This window comes from Zophobas morio, unplaced genomic scaffold, assembly GCF_036711695.1.
Source record: "Zophobas morio isolate AGI-343-1 ecotype UQ-CSIRO unplaced genomic scaffold, CSIRO_AGI_Zmor_V1 ptg000027l, whole genome shotgun sequence".
Classification (NCBI taxonomy): Eukaryota; Metazoa; Arthropoda; class Insecta; order Coleoptera; family Tenebrionidae; genus Zophobas; species Zophobas morio.
Window position 1 is genome coordinate 1,078,168 of NW_026972132.1, and position 22,750 is coordinate 1,100,917.

The following is a 22,750-nucleotide window of genomic DNA, read 5'->3' on the forward strand; positions in this document are numbered from 1 at the left end:
ATCGTTGTCTTTTATCTTTGTTTCTTTTAAACGGTTCACTTCTTGCACAAGATTTTCAATAATCAAGGACTGCTTTTTTATCATGTTACCTTGTTGAAGGATTTGGTCCTGGTTGTGTAGCACTGTGTTCTTTATTGATGTAAGAAGCCCAATCATATTTGTGGATAAAATTGAGCAATTATCACAAAACCATTTAAAGTTAGTGTTATCTAACACCTTAAGTTCTGCTTTTTTCACACTCGCGCAGTCCATGTGGAATACATGATTACACAAACCACTGCACTGTATTCTTTTATTTAAATCGGTTATATCCGCTTTACATGCGGAGCAACATTCTTGTTCGCCCTCACTCATAGCTGGCGACCTCTTTAGAAAAGAAAGGAAAATTTAAGCCCCGCCCACCCACCCATCTCGATTGTGATGATTTTTTTTATTCGTCATGAGTCAGACGGCGGAGCTTAATTGCAAAATTCTCATTTCTTAGCAAATGAAACATGTTTTAAGTATCATGTCGTTAAAAAAACTATATATAAGACAAAAAAAATCCAAAGATTAAGCACCGCCCACCCGAGACAGTCTCAATTATGAAGATTTTTTCATTCGTTGTCAGACCGAGGGGTGGAGAATAATTGCAAAATCCACATTTCCGTCCAAAACTGTATCATTTTTAACATGTTTTCAGTTTCTTCTTGTGAAAAGGAGAATATGTATATTAAGAAAACACAAGGTAAAATATAAGCCCCACCCACCCACCCACCCTATCTCCATTGTGATGATTTTTTTTATTCCTCGTGAGCCGGAGGGCGGAGCTTAATTGCAGAATTCTCATTTCTTTGCAAATGAAACATGTTTTAAGTGTCGTGTTGTTAAAAAAACTATACATAGGACAAAATATCCAAAGATTAAGCACCGCCCACCTGAAACGGTCTTAATTCTGACGAAATTTTTATTCGTTTTCAAACCGAGAGGTGGAGTGTAATTGCAAAATTCATATTTCCGTCCAAAACTGTATCATTTTAAAATATTTTAGTTTCCTGTTGTAAAAAGAAAACTCCATATATTTAGAAAAGAAAGGAAAATTTAAGCCCCGCCCACCCACCCATCTCGATTGTGATGATTTTTTTATTCGTCGTAAGCCGGAGGGCGGAGCTTAATTGCAAAATTCTCATTTCTATGCAAATGAAACATGTTTTAAGTATCGTGTTGTTGAAAAAACTATATATAAGACAAGAAGTCCAAATATTAAGCACCGCCCACCTGCAATGATCTTAATTATGACGAAATTTTTATTCGTTGTCAAACCGAGAGGTGGAGTGTAATTGCAAAATTCATATTTCCGTCCAAAGGTGTATCATTTTAAAATGTGTTCAGTTTCTTCTTGTGAAAAGAAGAATATGTACAATAAAAAAAAAACAAGGTAAAATATAAACCCCACCCACCCACCCTATCTCAACTGTAATTATTTTTTATTCGTTATGAGCCAGAGGGTGGAGCTTAATTGCAAAATTCTCTTTACTTTGCAAATGAAACATGTTTCAAGTATCGTGTTGTTAAAAAAATTATATATATGACAAAAAATCCACAGATTAAGCGCCGCCCACCTGAAACGATCTTAATTATGACGAAATTTGTATTCGTTGTCAAACCGAGAGGTGGACTGTAATTGCAAAATTCATACTTCCGTCCAAAAGTATGTCATTTTAAACATGTTTTCAGTTTCTTCTTGTGAAAAGAAGAATATGTAAATTAAGAAAAAACAAGGTAAAATATAAGCCCCACCCACCCACCCAATCTCGATTGTGATGAATTTTTTTTTTCGCCATTAGTCAGAGGGCGGAGCTTAATTGCAAAATTCTCATTTCTTTGCAAATAAAACATGTTTTAAGTATCGTATTGTTAAAAAAAACTATATGTAAGGCAAAAAATCCTAAGATTAAGCACCGCCCACCTGAAACGGTCTTGATTATGACGAAATTTTTATTCGTTGTCAAACCGAGAGGTGGAGTGTAATTGCAAAATTCATATTTCCGTCTAAAGGTGTATCATTTTAAACATGTTTTCAGTTTCTTCTTATGAAAAGAAGAATATTTATATTAAAAAAAAACAAGGTAAAATATAAGCCCCACCCACCCACTCTATCTCAATTGTGATGATTTTTTTTATTCGCCATGAGCCAGAGGGCGGAGCTTAATTGCAAAATTTTCATTTATTTGCAAATGAAACATATTTTTAGTATCGTGTTGTTAAAAAAAAAAACATATATATGATAAAAAATCCAAATATTAAGCACCGCCCACCCGAAACGGTCTCAATTATGAAGATTTTTTCATTCGTTGTCAGACCAAGGGGTGGAAAATGGTTGCAAAATCCATATTTCCGTCCAAAACTGTATCATTTTAAAATGTTTTAGTTTCTTGTTGTAAAAAGGAAACTACATACCTATATTTAGAAAAGAAAAGAAAATTTAAGCCCCGCCCACCCACCCATCTCGATTGTGATGATTTTTTTTATTCGTCATGAGCCAGAGGGCGGAGCTTAATTGCAAAATTTTCATTTATTTGCAAATGAAACATATTTTTAGTATCGTGTTGTTAAAAAAAAACCATATATATGATAAAAAATCCAAATATTAAGCACCGCCCACCCGAAACGGTCTCAATTATGAAGATTTTTTCATTCGTTGTCAGACCAAGGGGTGGAAAATGGTTGCAAAATCCATATTTCCGTCCAAAACTGTATCATTTTAAAATGTTTTCAGTTTCTTGTTGTAAAAAGAAGACTACATATATTTAGAAAAAAAAAACAGGAAAATTTAAGCCCCGCCCACCCACCCATCTCGATTGTGATGATTTTTTTATTTGTCGTGAGCCAGAGGGCGGAGCTTATTAATTGCAAAATTCTCATTTCTCTGCAAATGAAACATGTTTTAAGTATCGTGTTGTTGAAGAAAAGCTATATATATTAAGGGAAAAAAGTCCAAAGATTAAGCTCCGCCCACTTGAGGCGATCTCAGGTATGATGAACTTTTCATTCGTTGTCAAATCGAGGGGTGGAGTGGAACTGCCAATTTCAACCAAAAGTTTGTCATTTTAAATAAGTATTTTTCAGTTTCTTGTTATGAAAAGAAAATAATGTATATTACGAAAAAACAAGCTAAAATATAAACCCCACCCACCCGCCCTATCTCCATTGTGATGATTTTTTTTTATTCGTCATAAGCCGGAGGGTGGAGCTTAATTGCAAAATTCTCATTTCTTTGCAAATGAAACATGTTTTAAGTATCGTGTTGTTAAAAAAACTATATATAAGACAAGAAATCCAAATATTAAGCACCGCCCACCCGAGACAGTCTCAATTATAAAGATTTTTTCATTCGTTGTCAGACCGAAGGGTGGAGAATGGTTGCAAAATCCATATTTCCGTCCAAAACTGTATCATTTTAAAATGTTTTCAATTTCTTGTTGCAAAAAGAAAACCACATATATTTAGAAAAGAAAGGAAAATTTAAGCCCCACCCACCCACCCATCTCGATTGTGATGATTTTTTTTATTTGTCGTGAGCCAGAGGGCGGAGCTTATTAATTGCAAAATTCTCATTTCTTAGCAAATGAAACATGTTTTAAGTATCGTGTTGTTGAAGAAAAGCTATATATATTAAGGGAAAAAAGTCCAAAGATTAAGCTCCGCCCACTTGAGGCGATCTCAGGTATGATGAACTTTTCATTCGTTGTCAAATCGAGGGGTGGAGTGGAACTGCCAATTTCAACCAAAAGTTTGTCATTTTAAATAAGTATTTTTCAGTTTCTTGTTATGAAAAGAAAATAATGTATATTACGAAAAAACAAGCTAAAATATAAACCCCACCCACCCGCCCTATCTCCATTGTGATGATTTTTTTTTATTCGTCATAAGCCGGAGGGTGGAGCTTAATTGCAAAATTCTCATTTCTTTGCAAATGAAACATGTTTTAAGTATCGTGTTGTTAAAAAAACTATATATAAGACAAGAAATCCAAATATTAAGCACCGCCCACCCGAGACAGTCTCAATTATAAAGATTTTTTCATTCGTTGTCAGACCGAAGGGTGGAGAATGGTTGCAAAATCCATATTTCCGTCCAAAACTGTATCATTTTAAAATGTTTTCAATTTCTTGTTGCAAAAAGAAGACCACATATATTTAGAAAAGAAAGGAAAATTTAAGACCCGCCCACCCACCCATCTCGATTATGATGATTTTTTTTATTTGTCGTGACGCGGTGGGCGGAGCTTATTAAATGCAAAATTCTCATTTTTCTGCAAATGAAACATGTTTTAAGTATCGTGTTGTTGAAGAAAAGCTATATATATTAAGGGAAAAAAGTCCAAAGTTTAAGCTCCGCCCACTTGAGGCGGTCTCAAGTATGATGAACTTTTCATTCGTTGTCAATTCGCGGGGTGGAGTGGAATTGCCAATTCCAACCAAAAGTTTGTCATTTTAAATAAGTATGTTTTCAGTTGCTTGTTATGAAAAGAAGACAATGTATATTAAAAAAAACAAGGTAAAGTATAAGCCCCACCCACCCGCCCTATCTCGATTGTGATGATTTTTTTATTGGTCGTGAGCCGGAGGGTAGAGCTTATTTCCACAATTCTCGTTTTTCTACAAGCGAAATATGTGTTAAGTAACGTATTATAAAAACACTGAAAAAGAGCCAAAGATTAAGCACCGCCCACCCGAGACGGGCTCAATTGTGATGAATTTTTCATACGTTATCAGGCTGAGGTGGAGTGTAATTGCAAATTTCTTGTTATGAAAAGAAGAATACATATATTAAAAAAAAAAAATTAAGCCCCGCCCACCTACTCATCTCACTTGTGATGATTTTTTTAATTGGTTGTGAGCCGGAGGGCGGAGCTTAATTGCAAACTTCACTGTGTTAACTAGAGTAAACTATGGACAATTTATAGTCGAAATTTCCTAGCAATAAGTCGTTAATAACGAATTTTTAGATAACTAATTTTTTAGAAAATATTCTGCTTCTATTTTTATAGAAATTAGAGCAAGAACTTTATTCAGATATAAGCAAGTAAAGACAATATTTATATAATTTCTTGTAGAAAAATAAGAACTTTATACTTAAACTCCACCCCGCGGCTCACGACGAATAAGAAAATTCATCACATTTGAGATGGGTGGGTGGGCGGGGCTTAAATTTTACCTGTTTTTTAACTATATGTATAATTCTTTTCCCAACAAGGAACTGAAAAATCCCAAAAAGAGCCAAAAGTAGGGACTTCTTCGAAAGAATTCGACTATTAAGCACGTATAGATAACTAGAATTAGCAATGGCAGATTGAAGTAGCTCTTATTAGGGTGATTATTATTTTGCCGAATTTCGTGTTATCCATGTAACGTAAAAAGATTCAACAAAAATAATTTTAATAATAACAAATATAAAACAAAATTTTAATAAATCTGCTAGCAATAATATAATGTTTATAATAATTTATTTAGATTATATGCACTTTACCTGATCTGATATGTTCCTCTGTGACTTGCACTCTCCTGACCTGATGTGACCCGAACTACTCTGATCTGACTTAATGAGATTATAATTTTTTTTTCAAAAAAGTTGTCGAAGGGCGCATTAAAACTGCACAAAAATGTATGAATATCGTTTAATTCTTAAAAGTATTCCACATATACACAAGACAAATTTCACATCTTCTACTTTAATACAGATTTTTTATAAATTTTTAGTACCAGCGCTAAACGTAATAAAGATCGCTATAATAATAATAGAGAAAAAAAAATAAAACCTTTAAAACTGAATAAATAGAACAAATTTCTTTAACACCGGTACCGTTTTTCAACGATATGATAAACAAACAAAAAATGATTGAAAAGCATCGTTTTATACACGCAGGTGTTCGGATGGACCGACCGACCCACAAACAAATGTACATTGAAAGTATATTTTTTATTTACAGCGTATTTATATTCGTTAAGAAAGAGAAAGATGGAGAAGGGGGATGTACGGTTTATTGCTATTTTCGGTGTTTCAGGTGGTTTTTGCTCGGAAATATGGCGATTCGGGCACAAAAACCATCGAAACTCTTTGGTAGAAATATAAATAAATTTTGAATCTAATATACATAGTGTTATAGGAGTAATTTACAATTTACAGTTTCTTGATGAAACACAAAACAACCAGTATATACAGAGTTGACGCGGTACGTACAAACACTATTTACATAATTGTTTTAAATTAATTGCAGTAATTAAAGGAACATTAACTCTCTATCGTGTCTTACTTGTCATATAGTATAATTACAAAAGCTCCAACAGTCTACGGGTCGCTATCGTAGTGGGGCCAAATAAACTCCAGCATAGCACCAAAAGGTCGGATCAACAAAAACGAGGTCGCTTCACCTAGTGAAGTAAACTCACACACATTTTGTACTTTTTTCCAGCAGTTGTAAGCTACGATAAGAAAAGCACTTTACGGTAATTTACATGTGCAATCGCAACTCTATTGCCACTACTTCTCCCCGTCCTCGCTCTGCTTCACGTCCAGTCCGTTCACCATCTTCTCTATGCTCTTGAGGTCGCTGGGCGACGCCGCCGCCTCCGGCTTGGGCGAGGCGGTGCTTGGTCGCGGGGGCGGCGACAGCGAGCCGCCGCGCCCCCGCCCCGACGGCGAGTTGCTCAGGCTGCGCGTGTGCGAGCTGGGCGTGACCGTCTCGAAGGCGCTGCCCAGCGGGGAGGAGCTCACGTTGGCCGTGGGCAGGGTGTAGGGCGTGAACCGGTGCCCGCCCTTGAGGTGGTTGTGCAGCGGCGACGTGGGCGACAGGTGGTGCGGGTTGGGGTGGGCGAGGTTCTGGTAGTGGGAGAAGAGGGCGGGGTGCTGGGCGGCCAATGCGAGCTGCGCGTTGAAGAGGAGGCTGGGGTTCATGCCGGGGGCGTGCGCGCCGGAGAAGAGGCTGAGGTGCGGCGCGAACGGCGGGCCCCCGGCGCCGGGGTACAGCCCGGGCGGGTACAGGTACGGCAGCAGGTGCGGCGGCGGGTGGATGGGCGGGCCCACGCTGATGTTGGGCGAGGGGTACTCCGAGGGGTTGGACGGGCCGGGGGCGGCGTCCTTGGGGGACGACGGGCGCGGCCTGAAGGCCGTGCCGCCGGGCGACTCCGAGCAGCTGGACTCGGAGCCCGAGTCCTCGTGCAGCCGTCGGCGGAGCGACTCCTCCTCGGCTCCTGCAACACATTGACGATAAGTTCCTTGAACAGCCTGATCCCGTTGACTGATCACTCACCGGAATGGTTGATGGAGGAGGCGATCGGCGTCGTGGTGTGCAGGGAGGGCCTGGGGCTGTCCGCCGTGCCCACGACGTCCAGCTCCGAGTCGTCAGTCTTTGAAACCGTGCTGCTGTCCGCAGACATCCTCGCCGGAAGCGGATGTGACGTTTTGTCGTCCGTGTGTCTCTGCGCCAGCATCGCCTGCCTGAAACAATAACAGCAAATACCATCTATAAAATTTGGCGTCCTCGAGCACGGAAAAGGTCGTCCGACTGTAATTATCACAGTACGGGGTCAATTAGGCTTGCTTATAATTCGCCACTGGGTTACCCTTTGTTCTTGGTCCCTCTACGCACTGTTTGCACCCCACAATCATATCAATTGCTTTGGCAGACTGAGACCCTAGTGCTACACAAAGCCCGTATGGGCCCTATTGACCTGAGGAGGAAACGGAACGTTCAGCAATTTAGATGAGACAGTAATCAATGCACGTTGGCAACAGTGGAAGTGGAGCCGATCAATGGACGTGTTTAGGGCTCGTTTGACACACTGAGGAGCGTTCGCGACGATTGAGAATGAGTAGGTGCACAAGAGGGCTGACGTCACGGTCGGGCACCAGTTTTGCAGTTCGACCAACCGGAGACCGGTAAATGTTTACATCCCCGCTAACAGTTTGATGACGTCATTTCCAAAAGTTCTATAGCAAATTTGTTTTTATTTTATAAAAAATCTGGATTTATTGTTTTCTCAATTCCCCGAATTTCCAATTTTTAAATTTAAGTTAATTTTGCAATTTTTGGTTTTTTTCAATTATTCGATTTTTCAATTTCTTTAATTTTCAATATTTCGATTTTACAATTTTTCGTCTTTTTTCGACTTTATATTTTTTCGAGAAACAAAAAATCGAAAAATTGAAAAACCGCAAAACCGAATATTTTGAACAGGAACAAATAATTTAAACTTAATCAAAATATTAAAATTCGAGAAATTTAAAAATTGCAGATCGAATAATTGAAAAAACTAAAAATCGGAAAACGAAATATTGAAAAACTGACTGAATTTTTCAATTTTCCACTTCTTTCTTCCGATTTTTCAATTTTGCACTTCTTCAATTTGTTGATTACCTTTATAAATTAGGTATTTAAATAACAGAATTGTTCTTAATATTTTAGCTTCTCAAGTACACCCATTACTATGATTTTAAATTACATTCTTTTTTTTTGAAATTGCAAACTCGAAAAATTCAACTGGAAATATGTATTAAAAAATCCTAAAACTGAAAATCGAAGAATTGAAAAATTGTCAAATTAAACAATCGAAAAGTTAAAAACTGAAATATTCACAGAGCGATTGCAAATCAAAAAATTGAAAAATCAAAAAAAAAACTAAGAAACTGAAAACTGAAAGAACAAAAAATTAAAACATCTCAAGTTGAAGAAAAATTGATTAGTCGAAAACTGAAAGTCAAAAATAAAAAATCGCGGAACAAAAAACCGAAAAAATGAAAAAACAAAAAATTGTAAAAAATTCAAAGTTTTATAATGCAATAGTCAAAAATTTGAAAAATCAAAAATCAAAACCGAGAAATAAAAAATCTGAAAAGTGAACAAACGCAAAAGCGAATGTTTTGAAATTTAATGATGGAAAACTTGCAAATCGAAAAATTGAAAAATCTAACATCCAGAAACTGAGAAATCGAAATATTAAAAATTGAAAAATTTAAAAAGTTGGAAAAACTAAAAATCGAAAAATGAAAAAATGACATCTGTATCAAGAAATTGAAAAATTGCAAAGCGAAAAATTGAAAAATCGAATAAACGAAAACGTTTTAAAGTGTTCAATAGAAAAATGTAAAAATTTTAAAATTGTAAAATTGAAAAAGAGAAAAATTTTGCAACTTTAATTTTTTTAATTTTTCAATTTCTCGACACTGCAGTTTTTCATTTTTCGATTTTTCGCTTTCTCAATTTTTTAATTTTCTATATTTCCATTTTACAATATATTTCCATTTTTTGATTTTGCACCTTTTCGAACTTTAAGGTTCTCAGTTTTTAATCTTTCGGGATATCAGTTTTTAGTTCTTCAATGTCTCAAGTTCTTGGTTTCCAATTATTGGAATTTCCAAAATTTTCGTTTTTTCCCTTTTAATTTTTTCATTTTTGCTTTTTCAAACTTACAGTTTTGCAAGTTTTCTATTTTTTTTATTCGAAAGTTTGAAAAATCAAAAATGAAAAGTCGAGAAACTAAAAATTAGGAAAAAATTGAAAAAACGAATAATTGCGAAATCGAAAAATTGGAAGATTTTGAAGCTTTATTTTTTTCAATTTTTCAATTTCTCGACTTTCAAATGTTTTAATGTATAGTTTCTTCCATTTTTCGATTTGCAAATTTTCTATTGAGCAATTTTTCGATATAACAATTTTTCATTTTTCTATTTTTCGGATTCTTATTTTTAATTTTTCGATTTTTCAATTTTTCGTTTTCTCACTTTTTTAAGTTCTTTTTCTGTCTTTAATCTTTGAATTCCTCGATTTTGCATTTCTTTAATTTTCAATATTTCGATTTTACAATATTTCGTTTTTTCGAATTCGTACTTTTTCGATTTTTAAGTTTTTTGTTTCTTCAGTTTTTCACGTTGTTGATTTCCAATTTTTGGGTTTTTCAAAAGTTTTCATTTTATACTGCTGAATGAATCCAAAAATTGGAAAGAAAAATTCGAAAAACTGTAACAGTGAAACACCAAAAAATCGAGAAATTGAATAAATGAAAAAGTTGTAAAATCCAATAATACAAAAATGCCGCTTTTTTAATTTTTCTAATTGCAATTTGTAGATATTAAGTAAAATTTTTTTTAGTTACCCAATTTTTAATTTTTCGGTTTTTCAATTACTCGTTTCTTTAATTTTTTACGTTCTTGATTTTAATTTTTCATTTCCTCTATTTTTTAATGTTCATTTTTCGATTTAAGGTTACAATTTTTCGTTTTTCATTTCTTATATTGTTTCTAAGTTTCTTTCGATTGTATTATTTTTCGTTTACTTGTTTTTTTTTTAATGTTCAATCTTTGACTCCTCAGTTTTCCAATTATTACATTTTTCGCACTTTTTCGAATTTTATTTTTAATCTCTCGATTTTTCAATTTTTCGTTTCTTCAATTTTTCAAATTTGGATTTTTTAAAAATATAAGTTCAGAACTTTATACCTTTACGTTTTGTCATTTTTGAATTGTCAATTTTACAATTTTTCATTTTTTTTTATTTGAAAAGTTGAAAAATCGAAAAATAAGAATAAAAAAATTAAAAATTGAAAAAGTATTTTTTTTTAATTACTACATATTTTAAATGAAAACTAGAAAAATTCCAAATCTAAAATTGAAAAAAACGAATATTAAAAAATTTAAAAGTTGAAAAATAGAAAGCTGAAAACCAAAAAATTGCAAATCGAAAAATTGCAAAATCCAAAAATTGGAAATTTTCGAATTAAAAAAAATTACAAATTCAAAACCGCAAATTTGAAAAAATAAAAAACCGGAACGAAAAATTGAAGAAATCAAAAATTGAAAACTCGTGAAATTGCAAATCAAAAAATTTCAAAATCCGAAAATTGAAAATATGATAAACTTGGAAAATCGAAAAACTGAAAACTTTAAAAATGAAAACTCGAAGAAATGCATATTGTAAAGTTGAAGAAGCAAAAAATGAAAAATTGAATAATTGCATCGAAAAATGGAAGAAACGAAAATTTGAAAAAATTAAAATTGAAGAAACAAAAAAGTATAAAACCGAAATCAAAAGTTATGAATCGGATATTTGAAGAAATAAAAAATTGAAAATTTGTAAAATCACAATTAGAAAAATTGAAGAAAGGAAAAATTGAAAAAACGAGAAACTGAAGAAACGAAAAATTGAATAAACTTAAGATTAAAATTGAGGGAAAAAATGATAAAATGGAAACATTGAAATCGGACTGACAAATTGAAAAAACGAAAAAATGAAGAAATGCAAAACAGAAAAATCTGAAAAAACTGAAAAATTAAAAGTTGAAAACTCGTGGAATTGCAGATCGAAAACACACAATCCAAAAGTTGGAAAATAGGAAAATTGAAAAATTGGAAAATTTAAAATGAAAACTAAAATCACATACCTAAAAATTAAAAAAAATGGAAATTTGCAAATCGAAGAATTGAAAAAAAACTGATATTCAAAAAACAAGATATGAAATCGGAATATTGAAAAATCGAAAAATTGTAAAAATTAAGAAAATATTAAATCGAAAAGAAAAAAGAAATCGAAGAATGACAAAATCTAATTGAAGAAATAAGTAAAATGAAAAATTGAATAATTGCATCGAAAAATAGAAGAAACTAAAATTTAAAAAAAGAAGAAACGAGAAATTTAAGAAACGAAAAATCGAAGAAACGGAAAATTGAACACACGAAAAATTGAAGAAACGAAAAATTAAAAAAACAAAATGGAAGAAATTAAAACTGAGAAAATAAAAGATTATAAAATCGAGACATTGAAAAATCGAACAATTAAAATAAAAAATCAAAAGTCGGAACGAAAAATTCCAGAACGAAAAATTGAAAAAATGCAAAATAGAAATATTTGAAAATTGAAAAATAAAAAATTGAAATATCCAAAACATGGAAAATCGTAAAAATGAAGAAGCAACAAATCAAAAATTGAAAATTGTATCGAAAAATAGGTGAAATGAAAATTTGAAAAAATTAAAATTGAAGATTCAAAAAATTATAAAATCGAAACTTGGAAAAATCGAAAATTTGAAGAAACAAAAAAATTAAAATTTGTAAAATCGCAAATCGAAAAATTGAAGAAACTTGAAATTGAAGAGACGAAAAATTGAAGAAATGAAAATTTGAAGAAACGTAAAACTGAAGAAATTAAGAAATGAAAAGTTGGAACGAAAAATTGAAACATCCAAAAGTTGGAAAATCGGAAAATTGCAAAAATATAAAATGAAAACTAGAATCACATACCATAAATTTCAAGAAAAAGAAACTGAAAAATTGCAAATCGAAAATTTAAAGAAATTGAAATTCAAAAAAGAAGAAATTATGAAATCGAAACATTGAGAAATCGAAAAATTGTAAAAATTAAGAAATTAAAAAATTGGAACGAAAAATTACAAGTCGAAAATTTGAAGAAACGAAAAATTGCAAAATTAAAAATTGATAACTAGAGAAATTTGAAAGCGAAAAATTTCAAAATCTAAAAATCGAAAAAATTGAAATTGTAAAACCAATTATTATAAAACTGTAACATTGAAAAAACGAATAATTGAAAAAATAAAGAGACTAACCAATCGAAAAAGTGAAAAATTAAAAGTTGAAAACTCGAGAAACTCAAATCGAAAAATTGCGCACTCTAATCTATTGGAAAAACTGAAGAACCAAAAGAAAAATATAAATCGAGCAATTTTTGTTTTATCCCAAAAAGCTCCGTTTATTTACCCCCAACCCATCCCACTGTTGTCAGAGCTAAGCCAATTTGTCTGGAAGCATTTAAGCCTCGCCAGACTGCGCCGTAATGTATGCATATCACTTACTGTAAATGCAAATGCCGAAAATACACCCCCCAACGCACACACATCACCCTTTTAGGTCCTGACCTTATAAAATGCCAACCTTAATTTGATACTGTTAGCGGCGTTGTCACCCCCGATGATAGCGTTAAGGTCTTTATTCTGCGGACTCCTTTAATTTAGGACGGTGCGGTGGCGGCGCCGCCCACCCCTAAGAATAACGACACGTTCGGCGTCCTCCCTTATTTTAAATTCGGACGGGATAAAAATGCTAAGTTGGAAATTGGACAGGAGGTTTAGGGGAAACGATCACCCGACCGACTGCGGTCTTGGTAAAAATTCTCTCTCACCACACGTCTACTAACTTATTAAATACTTACTTTTTCTCCCGCTTTCCCGCCCCCGTGTCCCTGAAGCCCTTCGCAAAAGGGTTATTGTCGATCTTGAGCTGCGTTATCTGGAACGAATCAAACGAACACAATTACAAAAACATCCATCGACGCGATTATTTGCGTAAATGCGGGCTCGGGCGAAAAGTTCAAAGATTGGATCGTCTCTCTCGCGCCGAATTCCGCGAACATTCTCCCTCTCGCTCTAATTATCACGCGAGCGCTCTCCGATGCTCTTTATACGTATTATATCGTATCTGTTTTGAGTTTCAGCGGCGGTTCTTGGCTTTGTTCTTAGGAATAATGTGCGACATATCTCGTTTGATTCCGAGAACAATTAGCGGATCGAGAGACGGTTTTTAGGAGCTGCTTTTAATCTTTTTGGTTTTTTAATTGGGACGAATTTCGCCGGATTATGAGGCGGGTGAGCGTGTTGTTGGTTCGTTATTGGGGAAAATTGGTTTTGTGGGGGAAATGGAGCGGCGAAATAGACAGGTGTTCCGAAAGTGCATTGTTTTTTCATTTTAATAATGTTTGTTTGAGGTTGTGTGTAATAAAAAGAAAACAATAACAAATTTTGACCGGGGTTAATTTATATTTTTGAATGAAAAATTATTTCTATTAAAAAATGTACGTAATGGTTTTGTTCGATTCTCGGCTTCGACTGGCGTAAAGATTTCGTCTGTAATTTCGATCTGAAATAATTATTATGTGGACAAAATATAATTTTGTCTTTTTTTGTAGATTTTCCATTTTAAACATGTTTTAAGTTTCATGTTATGAAAAGGAGTCTGCACATATTAAAACAAAAAGACAAAATGTAGCCCCGCCCACCCGCCCTATCGCAATTGTGATGATTTTTTTTATTTGCCGTGAACCAAGGGGGCGGAGCTTAACTGCAAAATACTTATTTCATTACAAGAAATTATAAACATGTTTTTGAGTTCGTGTTGTTCAAAGAATAATATGTACATTAAAAAGAAAGGAAAATATAAACCCCGCCCACCCACCCCATCACAATTGTGATGATTTTTTTTATCTTACAAACTTGAACCACGTTCAAAATAGTAAATTTTTTAATTCATGTAAATCTGGATTCATACGAATGAATTTAGACCTCGTGATGAAAATCTTCTATCTTTTAACTTTACTCTCTAAACTAAAAAAAAACACCCTTAGAATACGAGCACAGCGAGCACGTTTAGTAGATAATCACAAATATTTTCAAGATTCATCGTTTTTAGACATTAAAAATTTTCTTATCAGTAATTTAGCTTCCGAGGGAGACTGACGGGTAATTTTTAATTACACCTGAACGTGCTCGCTGCGCTCGCATTCTTAACGTTTTTTTTTTTTAATAATGCCGTTCCATAACAACGTTTGCAAGGGAATGAAATGACCTGAACTGACCTAAAATTAAAAAAGGCTCTGATCAGCTGAAGAATTGAAGAACTGAAGAGTTTAGCTCTATCAAGGGCAAAATGTAAGCCCGCCCACCCGCCCTATCTCAATTGTGATGATTTTTTTTATTCGCCGTGAATCAAGAGGGCCGAGCTTAACTACAAAATACTTATTTCTTTACACGAAATTATAAACATGTTTTTGAGTTCGTGTTGGTTAAAGAATACTATGTACATTAAAAAAAAGAAAGGAAATTATAAACCCCGCCCACCCACATTATCTCAATTGTAATGATTTTTTTATTTTTAGAAACTTGAACCAAGTTTAAAATAGTACATTTTTTTATTCACGTATGGCCTCCTGAAAATTAGACCTAGTGATGAAAATCTCCTATTTTGTCCAACTTTACTCTCTAAACTAAAAAAAACACCCTTAGAATACGAGCGCAGCGAGCACGTTTAGCAGATAATCACAAATATTTTCAGGATTCGTCGTTTTTAGACATTAAAAATTTTCTTATCAGTAATTTAGCTTCCCAGGGAGACTGACGGGTAATTTTTGATTACACCTGAACGTGCTCGCTGCACTCGCATTCTTAACCTTTTTTTTTTTAAATAATGCCCTCTCATAAAAACGTTTAAAAGTGAATGAAATGAACTGAACTGACCTAAAATTAAAAAAGGCTCTGATCAACTGAAGAACTGAAGAACTAAAAAGTTTAGCTCTTTCAAGGGCAAAACGTAAGCCCGCCCACCCGCCCTATCTCAATTGTGATGATTTTTTTTATTCGCTGTGAACCTTGGGGGCGGAGCTTAACTACAAAATACTTGTTTCATTACAAGAAATTATAAACATGTTTTTGAGTTCGTGTTGGTCAAAGAATACTATGTACATTAAGAAAAAGAAAGGAAAATATAAACCCCGCCCACCCACCCTATCTCAATTGTGATGATTTTTTTTATTCTTACAAACTTGAACCACGGTCAAAATGGCAAATACGGTTTTTGCAATTAGGCTCCGCCCCTAGGTCTGCCAACGAATGAAAATTTCATTACTATTTACATCAGGCAGGTATGGGTGGGGCTTAATTTTTGGCTTTAATTTTTTCTTAATACACATAGTATTTTTTGAACAACACAATACTCAAAACATGTTATTATTTGAAGTAGAGAAATAAGGATTTTGCAATTAAGCTCCGCCCCCTTGGCTCACGACGAATAAAAAAATCATCAGAATTGACACAGGGTGGGTGGGCGGGGCTTATATTTTGCCTTTACACTTATATTTTGCAATTACGCTCCGCCCCTCGGTCTGACAACGAATGGAAAATTCATTACGATTGAGATCGAGACGAATGGGTGGGGCTTCTCTTTTGGTTTTCTTTCTTAATTAATGCATTTAGCTTTCTTTGTATAACACGAGTAGATCATATTTCACATGGTAATTTACGACCAATAAAAAAAATCATCAGAATTGATACAGGCTGGGTGGGCGGGACTTAAATTTTTATTGTATGATTGGAGAATTATTGAAAAATTAGTTTCATCTTCTATTTTAATTCTATTATTTTTGATAAAAAACGATTTTTGTTAAAAACATGTATATTACACATTTTTGGCTCTCGGCTTCGCCTCGAGTGAAAATTTTTTGACGTTAGAACTCTAATTTCGATTTAAAATAGTTTCTTTATGGTAACATTGACTCAAAAGAAAAATAATTTTCATATTTTTATATTTTCTACTTTTGTCTGAGACGAAGTCGAGGGCTGAATTTATTCAGTGACTTGACCTGACCTGAACTGACCGAAAATTAAAAAAGGATGTGATCAAATGCTTGCGAACTGAAGTGTCTAGCCCTTTTAAGGGCAATATGTAAGCCCGCCCACCCGCCCTATCTCAATTGTGATGATTTTTTTATTCGCCGTGAATCTCAGGGGCGGAGCTTAACTACAAAATACTAATTTCTTCACAAGAAATTATAAACATGTTTTTGAGTTCGTGTTGGTCAAAGAATACTATGTACATTAAGAAAAAGAAAGGAAATTGTAAACCCCGCCCACCCACCCTATCTCAATTATGATGATTTTTTTATTCTTAGAAACTTGAACCACGTTTAAAATAGTAATTTTTTTTAGTCACGTATGGCCTCCTGAAAATTAGACCTTGTGATGAAAATCTCCTATTTTTTTCAACTTTACTCTCTAAACTAAAAAAAACACCCTTAGAATACGAGCGCAGCGAGCACGTTAACCAGATAATCACAAATATTTTTAGGATTCGTCGTTTTTAGACATTAAAAATTTTCTTATCAGAAATTTAGCTTCCCAGGGAGACTGACGGGTAATTTTTAATTACACCTGAACGTGCTCGCTGCCCTCGCATTATTAACCTTTTTTTTTTAAATAATGTCGTCTCATAAAAACGTTTACAAGTGAATGAAATGACCTGAACTGACCTAAATTTAAAAAAGGCTCTGATCAACTGAAGAACTGAAGAACTGAAGAGTTTAGCATTTTCAAGAGCAAAGTGTAAGCCCGCCCACCCGCCCTATCTCGATTGTGATGATTTTTTTTTATTCGCCGTGAACCTCGGGGGCGGAGCTTAACTACAAAATACTTGTTTCATTACAAGAAATTATAAACATGTTTTTGAGTTCGTGTTGGTCAAAGAATACTATGTACATTAAGAAAAAGAAAGGAAATTATAAACCCCGCCCACCCACCCTATCTCAATTGTGATGATTTTTTTATTCTTAGAAACTTGAACCACGTTTAAAATACTAAATTTTTTAGTCACGTATGACCTCTTGAAAATTAGACCTTGTGATGAAAATCTCCTATTTTTTTCAACTTTACTCTCGAAACTTAAAAAAAACACCCTTAAAATACGAGCGCAGCGAGCACGTTTAGCAGATAGTCACAAATATTTTTAGGATTCGTCGTTTTTAGACATTAAAAATTTTCTTATCAGAAATTTAGCTTCCCAGGGAGACTGACGGGTAATTTTTAATTACACCTGAACGTGCTCGCTGCCCTCGCATTATTAACCTTTTTTTTTTAAATAATGTCGTCTCATAAAAACGTTTACAAGTGAATGAAATGACCTGAACTGACCTAAATTTAAAAAAGGCTCTGATCAACTGAAGAACTGAAGAACTGAAGAGTTTAGCATTTTCAAGAGCAAAGTGTAAGCCCGCCCACCCGCCCTATCTCGATTGTGATGATTTTTTTTTATTCGCCGTGAACCTCGGGGGCGGAGCTTAACTACAAAATACTTGTTTCATTACAAGAAATTATAAACATGTTTTTGAGTTCGTGTTGGTCAAAGAATACTATGTACATTAAGAAAAAGAAAGGAAATTATAAACCCCGCCCACCCACCCTATCTCAATTGTGATGATTTTTTTATTCTTAGAAACTTGAACCACGTTTAAAATACTAAATTTTTTAGTCACGTATGACCTCTTGAAAATTAGACCTTGTGATGAAAATCTCCTATTTTTTTCAACTTTACTCTCGAAACTTAAAAAAAACACCCTTAAAATACGAGCGCAGCGAGCACGTTTAGCAGATAGTCACAAATATTTTTAGGATTCGTCGTTTTTAGACATTAAAAATTTTCTTATCAGAAATTTAGCTTCCCAGGGAGACTGACGGGTAATTTTTAATTACACCTGAACGTGCTCGCTGCCCTCGCATTATTAACCTTTTTTTTTTAAATAATGTCGTCGCATAAAAACGTTTACAAGTGAATGAAATGACCTGAACTCACCTAAATTTAAAAAAGGCTCTGATCAACTGAAGAACTGAAGAACTGAAGAGTTTAGCATTTTCAAGAGCAAAGTGTAAGCCCGCCCACCCGCCCTATCTCGATTGTGATGATTTTTTTTTATTCGCCGTGAACCTCTGGGGCGGAGCTTAACTACAAAATACTTGTTTCATTACAAGAAATTATAAACATGTTTTTGAGTTCGTGTTGGTCAAAGAATACTATGTACATTAAGAAAAAGAAAGGAAATTATAAACCCCGCCCACCCACCCTATCTCAATTGTGATGATTTTTTTATTCTTAGAAACTTGAACCACGTTTAAAATACTAAATTTTTTAGTCACGTATGACCTCTTGAAAATTAGACCTTGTGATGAAAATCTCCTATTTTTTTCAACTTTACTCTCGAAACTTAAAAAAAACACCCTTAAAATACGAGCGCAGCGAGCACGTTTAGCAGATAGTCACAAATATTTTTAGGATTCGTCGTTTTTAGACATTAAAAATTTTCTTATCAGTAATTTAGCTTCCCAGGTAGACTGACGGGTAATTTTTAATTACACCTGAACGTGCTCGCTGCGCTCGCATTCTTATCGTTTTTTTTTTTAATAATGCCGTCTCATAAAAACGTTTACAAGTGAATGAAATGAACTGAACTGACCTAAAATTAAAAAAGGCTCTGATCAACTGAAGAACTGAAGAACTGAAGAGTTTAGCTCTTTCAAGGGCAAAATGTTAGCCCGCCCACCCGCCCTATCTCAATTGTGATGATTTTTTTTATTCGCTGTGAACCTCGGGGGCGGAGCTTAACTACAAAATACCAATTTTTTCACAAGAAATTATAAACATGTTTTTGAGTTCGTGTTGGTCAAAGAATACTATGTACATTAAGAAAAAGAAAGGAAATTATAAACCCCGCCCACCCACCCTATCTCAATTGTGATGATTTTTTTATTCTTAGAAACTTGAACCACGTTTAAAATACTAAATTTTTTAGTCACGTATGACCTCTTGAAAATTAGACCTTGTGATGAAAATCTCCTATTTTTTTCAACTTTACTCTCGAAACTTAAAAAAAACACCCTTAAAATACGAGCGCAGCGAGCACGTTTAGCAGATAGTCACAAATATTTTTAGGATTCGTCGTTTTTAGACATTAAAAATTTTCTTATCAGTAATTTAGCTTCCCAGGTAGACTGACGGGTAATTTTTAATTACACCTGAACGTGCTCGCTGCGCTCGCATTCTTATCGTTTTTTTTTTTTAATAATGCCGTCTCATAAAAACGTTTACAAGTGAATGAAATGAACTGAACTGACCTAAAATTAAAAAAGGCTCTGATCAACTGAAGAACTGAAGAACTGAAGAGTTTAGCTCTTTCAAGGGCAAAATGTTAGCCCGCCCACCCGCCCTATCTCAATTGTGATGATTTTTTTTATTCGCTGTGAACCTCGGGGGCGGAGCTTAACTACAAAATACCAATTTTTTCACAAGAAATTATAAACATGTTTTTGAGTTCGTATTGGTCAAAGAATACTATGTACATCAAGAAAAAGAAAGGAAATTATAAACCCCGCCCACTCCCCCTATCCCAATTGTGATGAGTTTTTTTATTCCTAGAAACTTGAACCACGTTCAAAATGACAAATATGTTTTTTGCAATTAGGCTCCGCCCCTAGGTCTACCAACGAATGAAAATTTCAGTACTATTTGATCAGGCAGGTATGGGTGGGGCTTAATTTTTGGCATTCATTTTTTCTTAATACAAATAGTATTTTTTGAACAACACAATACTCAAAAATTTGTTTTTATTCCTCGTAGAGAATTTTGCAATTAAACTCCGCCCTTTTGGCGCACGACGAATGAAAAAATCATCGGAATTGAGACAGGGTGGGTGGGTGGGGCTTATATTTTGCCTGTTTGTTTTAATATGTGTAGACTTCTTGTATGGAAATATCGATTTAGCAATTAGGCTCCGCCCCTCGGTCTGACAACGAATGGAAAATTCATTACGATTGAAGTCGAGACGGATGGGTGGGGCTTCTCTATGGTTTTCTTTTTTAATTAGTGCATTTAGTTTTCTTTGTATAACACGGTTACATAAGATCATATTTCACATGGTAATTTAAGACCAATAAAAAAATCGTCAGAATTGAGACAGGGTGGGTGGGCGGGGCTTATATTTTGCCTCTTTGTATTAATATGTGTAGACTTCGTATAGGGAAATATCGATTTAGCAATTGGGCTCCGCCCCTTGGTCTGACAACGAATGGAAAATTCATTACGATTGAGGTCGAGACAGATGGGTGGGCGGGGCTTATATTTTGATTGTATGATTAGAGAATTATTAAAAAATTAGTTTCATCTTTTACCTATTTTAAATCTATTTTTTTTTATAAAAACGATTTTTGTTAAAAAACGTGTGTATTGCATATTTTTGGCTCTCGGCTTCGCCTCGAGTGGAAATTTTTAAGACTATAGAACTCTAATTTCGATTTAAAATAGTTTCTTTATGGTAACATTGACTCAGAAGAAAAATAATTTTCATATTTTTATATTTTCTTCTTTTGTCTGAGACGAAGTCGAGGACTGAATTTACTCAGTGACTTTGGTAGTATAACTTCAAAGCATTTACTGAATGATAAGAAAATTACTGAAAAATTGATTTGACTTTGTTTCTTTATGTCTCATATATAATTTGAAGAAAAACACTGCACACTCCTCAACTCTCGCCTTCGCCTCGCGTAGAAATTTCTTTACTAAGGACCTCTAATTTCGTTCTAAATGAGTTGAAGTGCGGAAATATTTACTTAAAATGAAAAATATTTATCATATTCTTATGTAGGTATAGTATGTAATTTTAATATTACCCGAGGCGAAGCCGAGGGTTGAATTCACTTTTACATTAAAAATTAAAAATATTATCCGGTAATTATATATTCGTCAACTCTCGGCTTCGCCTCGAGAGGAAATTTCGATCCAAAATAGTTTCATTGCGGGAAAAATTGACTTAAAGAGAAATTAATTTTTATTTTCTTATGTGAAGTACGTAATCTTACTTTAAACAAAAAGACAAAATGTAGGCCCGCCCACCCGCCCTATGTCAATTGTGATGATTTTTTTATTCGCCGTGAACCTCGGGGGCGGACCTTAACTGCAAAATACTTAATGCTTTACAAGAAATTATAAACATGTTTTTGAGTATCGTGTTGTTAATATACTATGTATATTAAGAAAAAAAGTCAAAATATTAACCCCGCCCACCCACCCCATCTCAATTGTGAAGATTTTTTATTCTTAGAAACTTGAACCACGTTTAAAATGACAAATTTTTGTAAGAAAATCCATATTTGGCAATTAGGCTCCGCCCCTAGGTCTGCCAACGAATGAAAACTTCATTGCTATTTAGATAAATAATAACAATATAAAAAATCATCAGAATTGAGACAGGGTGGGTGGGCGGGGCTTATATTTAGACTTTTCGGCTTCGCCTCGAGTAGAAATTTCTTGACTGTAGAACTCTAATTTCGATCTAAAATAGTTTGAAATGGAAAATATTGACTTGAAAAATGTTCACTTTGGTGTATAAAGTAATTTTTTTTTGCCTGAGACGAAGCCGAGGATTTCACTTACTCAGTGACTTTGATCGTAGAACAATTTACTGTATGAAAAAAAAAAATGAAAAATTAATATAATCTTTATATATTTTGAAAGGAATTAGTATCTGTTCTAAAGCAGTTGCAGTGGAAACAGGCTTAAAAAGAAAAATAATTTTTGTATTCTTATGGATAGCACGTCATCTTACTTTTACCCGAGTCGAAGCCGAGGGTTGAATTTAATCATCCACTTGACCGCAAAAATTGAAAATAATTGCCATGTGATGTAAATTCAAACCAAATTAATTTTCATATGGTAAATTGGTTTATTTTACTTAATTAATCGATCCTTCATTTCATAATTCGTTCGAAAAAAACTGCAAATACACAAAATTCAATTATTTTTAATTTAATATTGAAGCGTTTGGATATTTTTAACCGCTTTCACCCGAAATTACTAAAAATTTAAATCGTGATACGACTACAAACGACTCTTGAAACATTTCAAACTCCACTAAACTAAAAAATACCGTTTTAGCAACGTCGAAACCGCGTTAGCTTCCTCCAAGAACCCAAACTCACTCCTCGGAGGCAGATTTTGGGTAAACATTTGTGGAATCCGTGGCCGTGGAATGATCGAGAAGCGACCGAAAAAATTTCGAGATTACGGAGGCGATAGACGAGATTCTAATTAAGTTGACATTCTATAAGTAGGTTGAGAGCGTGTTTTCACAGGTAAAGGTGTGAAGTTTAACGAAAATCGACGCGAGAGAGGAAGA

At 34.1% G+C, this 22,750-nt stretch overlaps 1 protein-coding gene across 4 annotated transcripts in view; it reads right to left on the reverse strand.

The window, feature by feature from the left end:
• Positions 1 to 6,064: 6,064 nt before the first annotated feature.
• The window catches only part of LOC135136833 (optomotor-blind protein-like), a 174,480-nt gene continuing 157,794 nt past the window's right edge, over positions 6,065 to 22,750 (reverse strand). For all 4 annotated transcript variants that reach the window (XM_064066260.1, XM_064066259.1, XM_064066262.1 and 1 more), the window contains 3 exons: positions 13,199 to 13,275; positions 7,292 to 7,479; positions 6,065 to 7,232 (listed from right to left, as the gene is read on the reverse strand). In XM_064066260.1, coding sequence (XP_063922330.1) covers positions 6,523 to 7,232; positions 7,292 to 7,479; positions 13,199 to 13,275 — 975 coding nt within the window. In that variant the 3' untranslated portion in view covers positions 6,065 to 6,522. The remainder of the gene's footprint in view (positions 7,233 to 7,291; positions 7,480 to 13,198; positions 13,276 to 22,750) is intronic.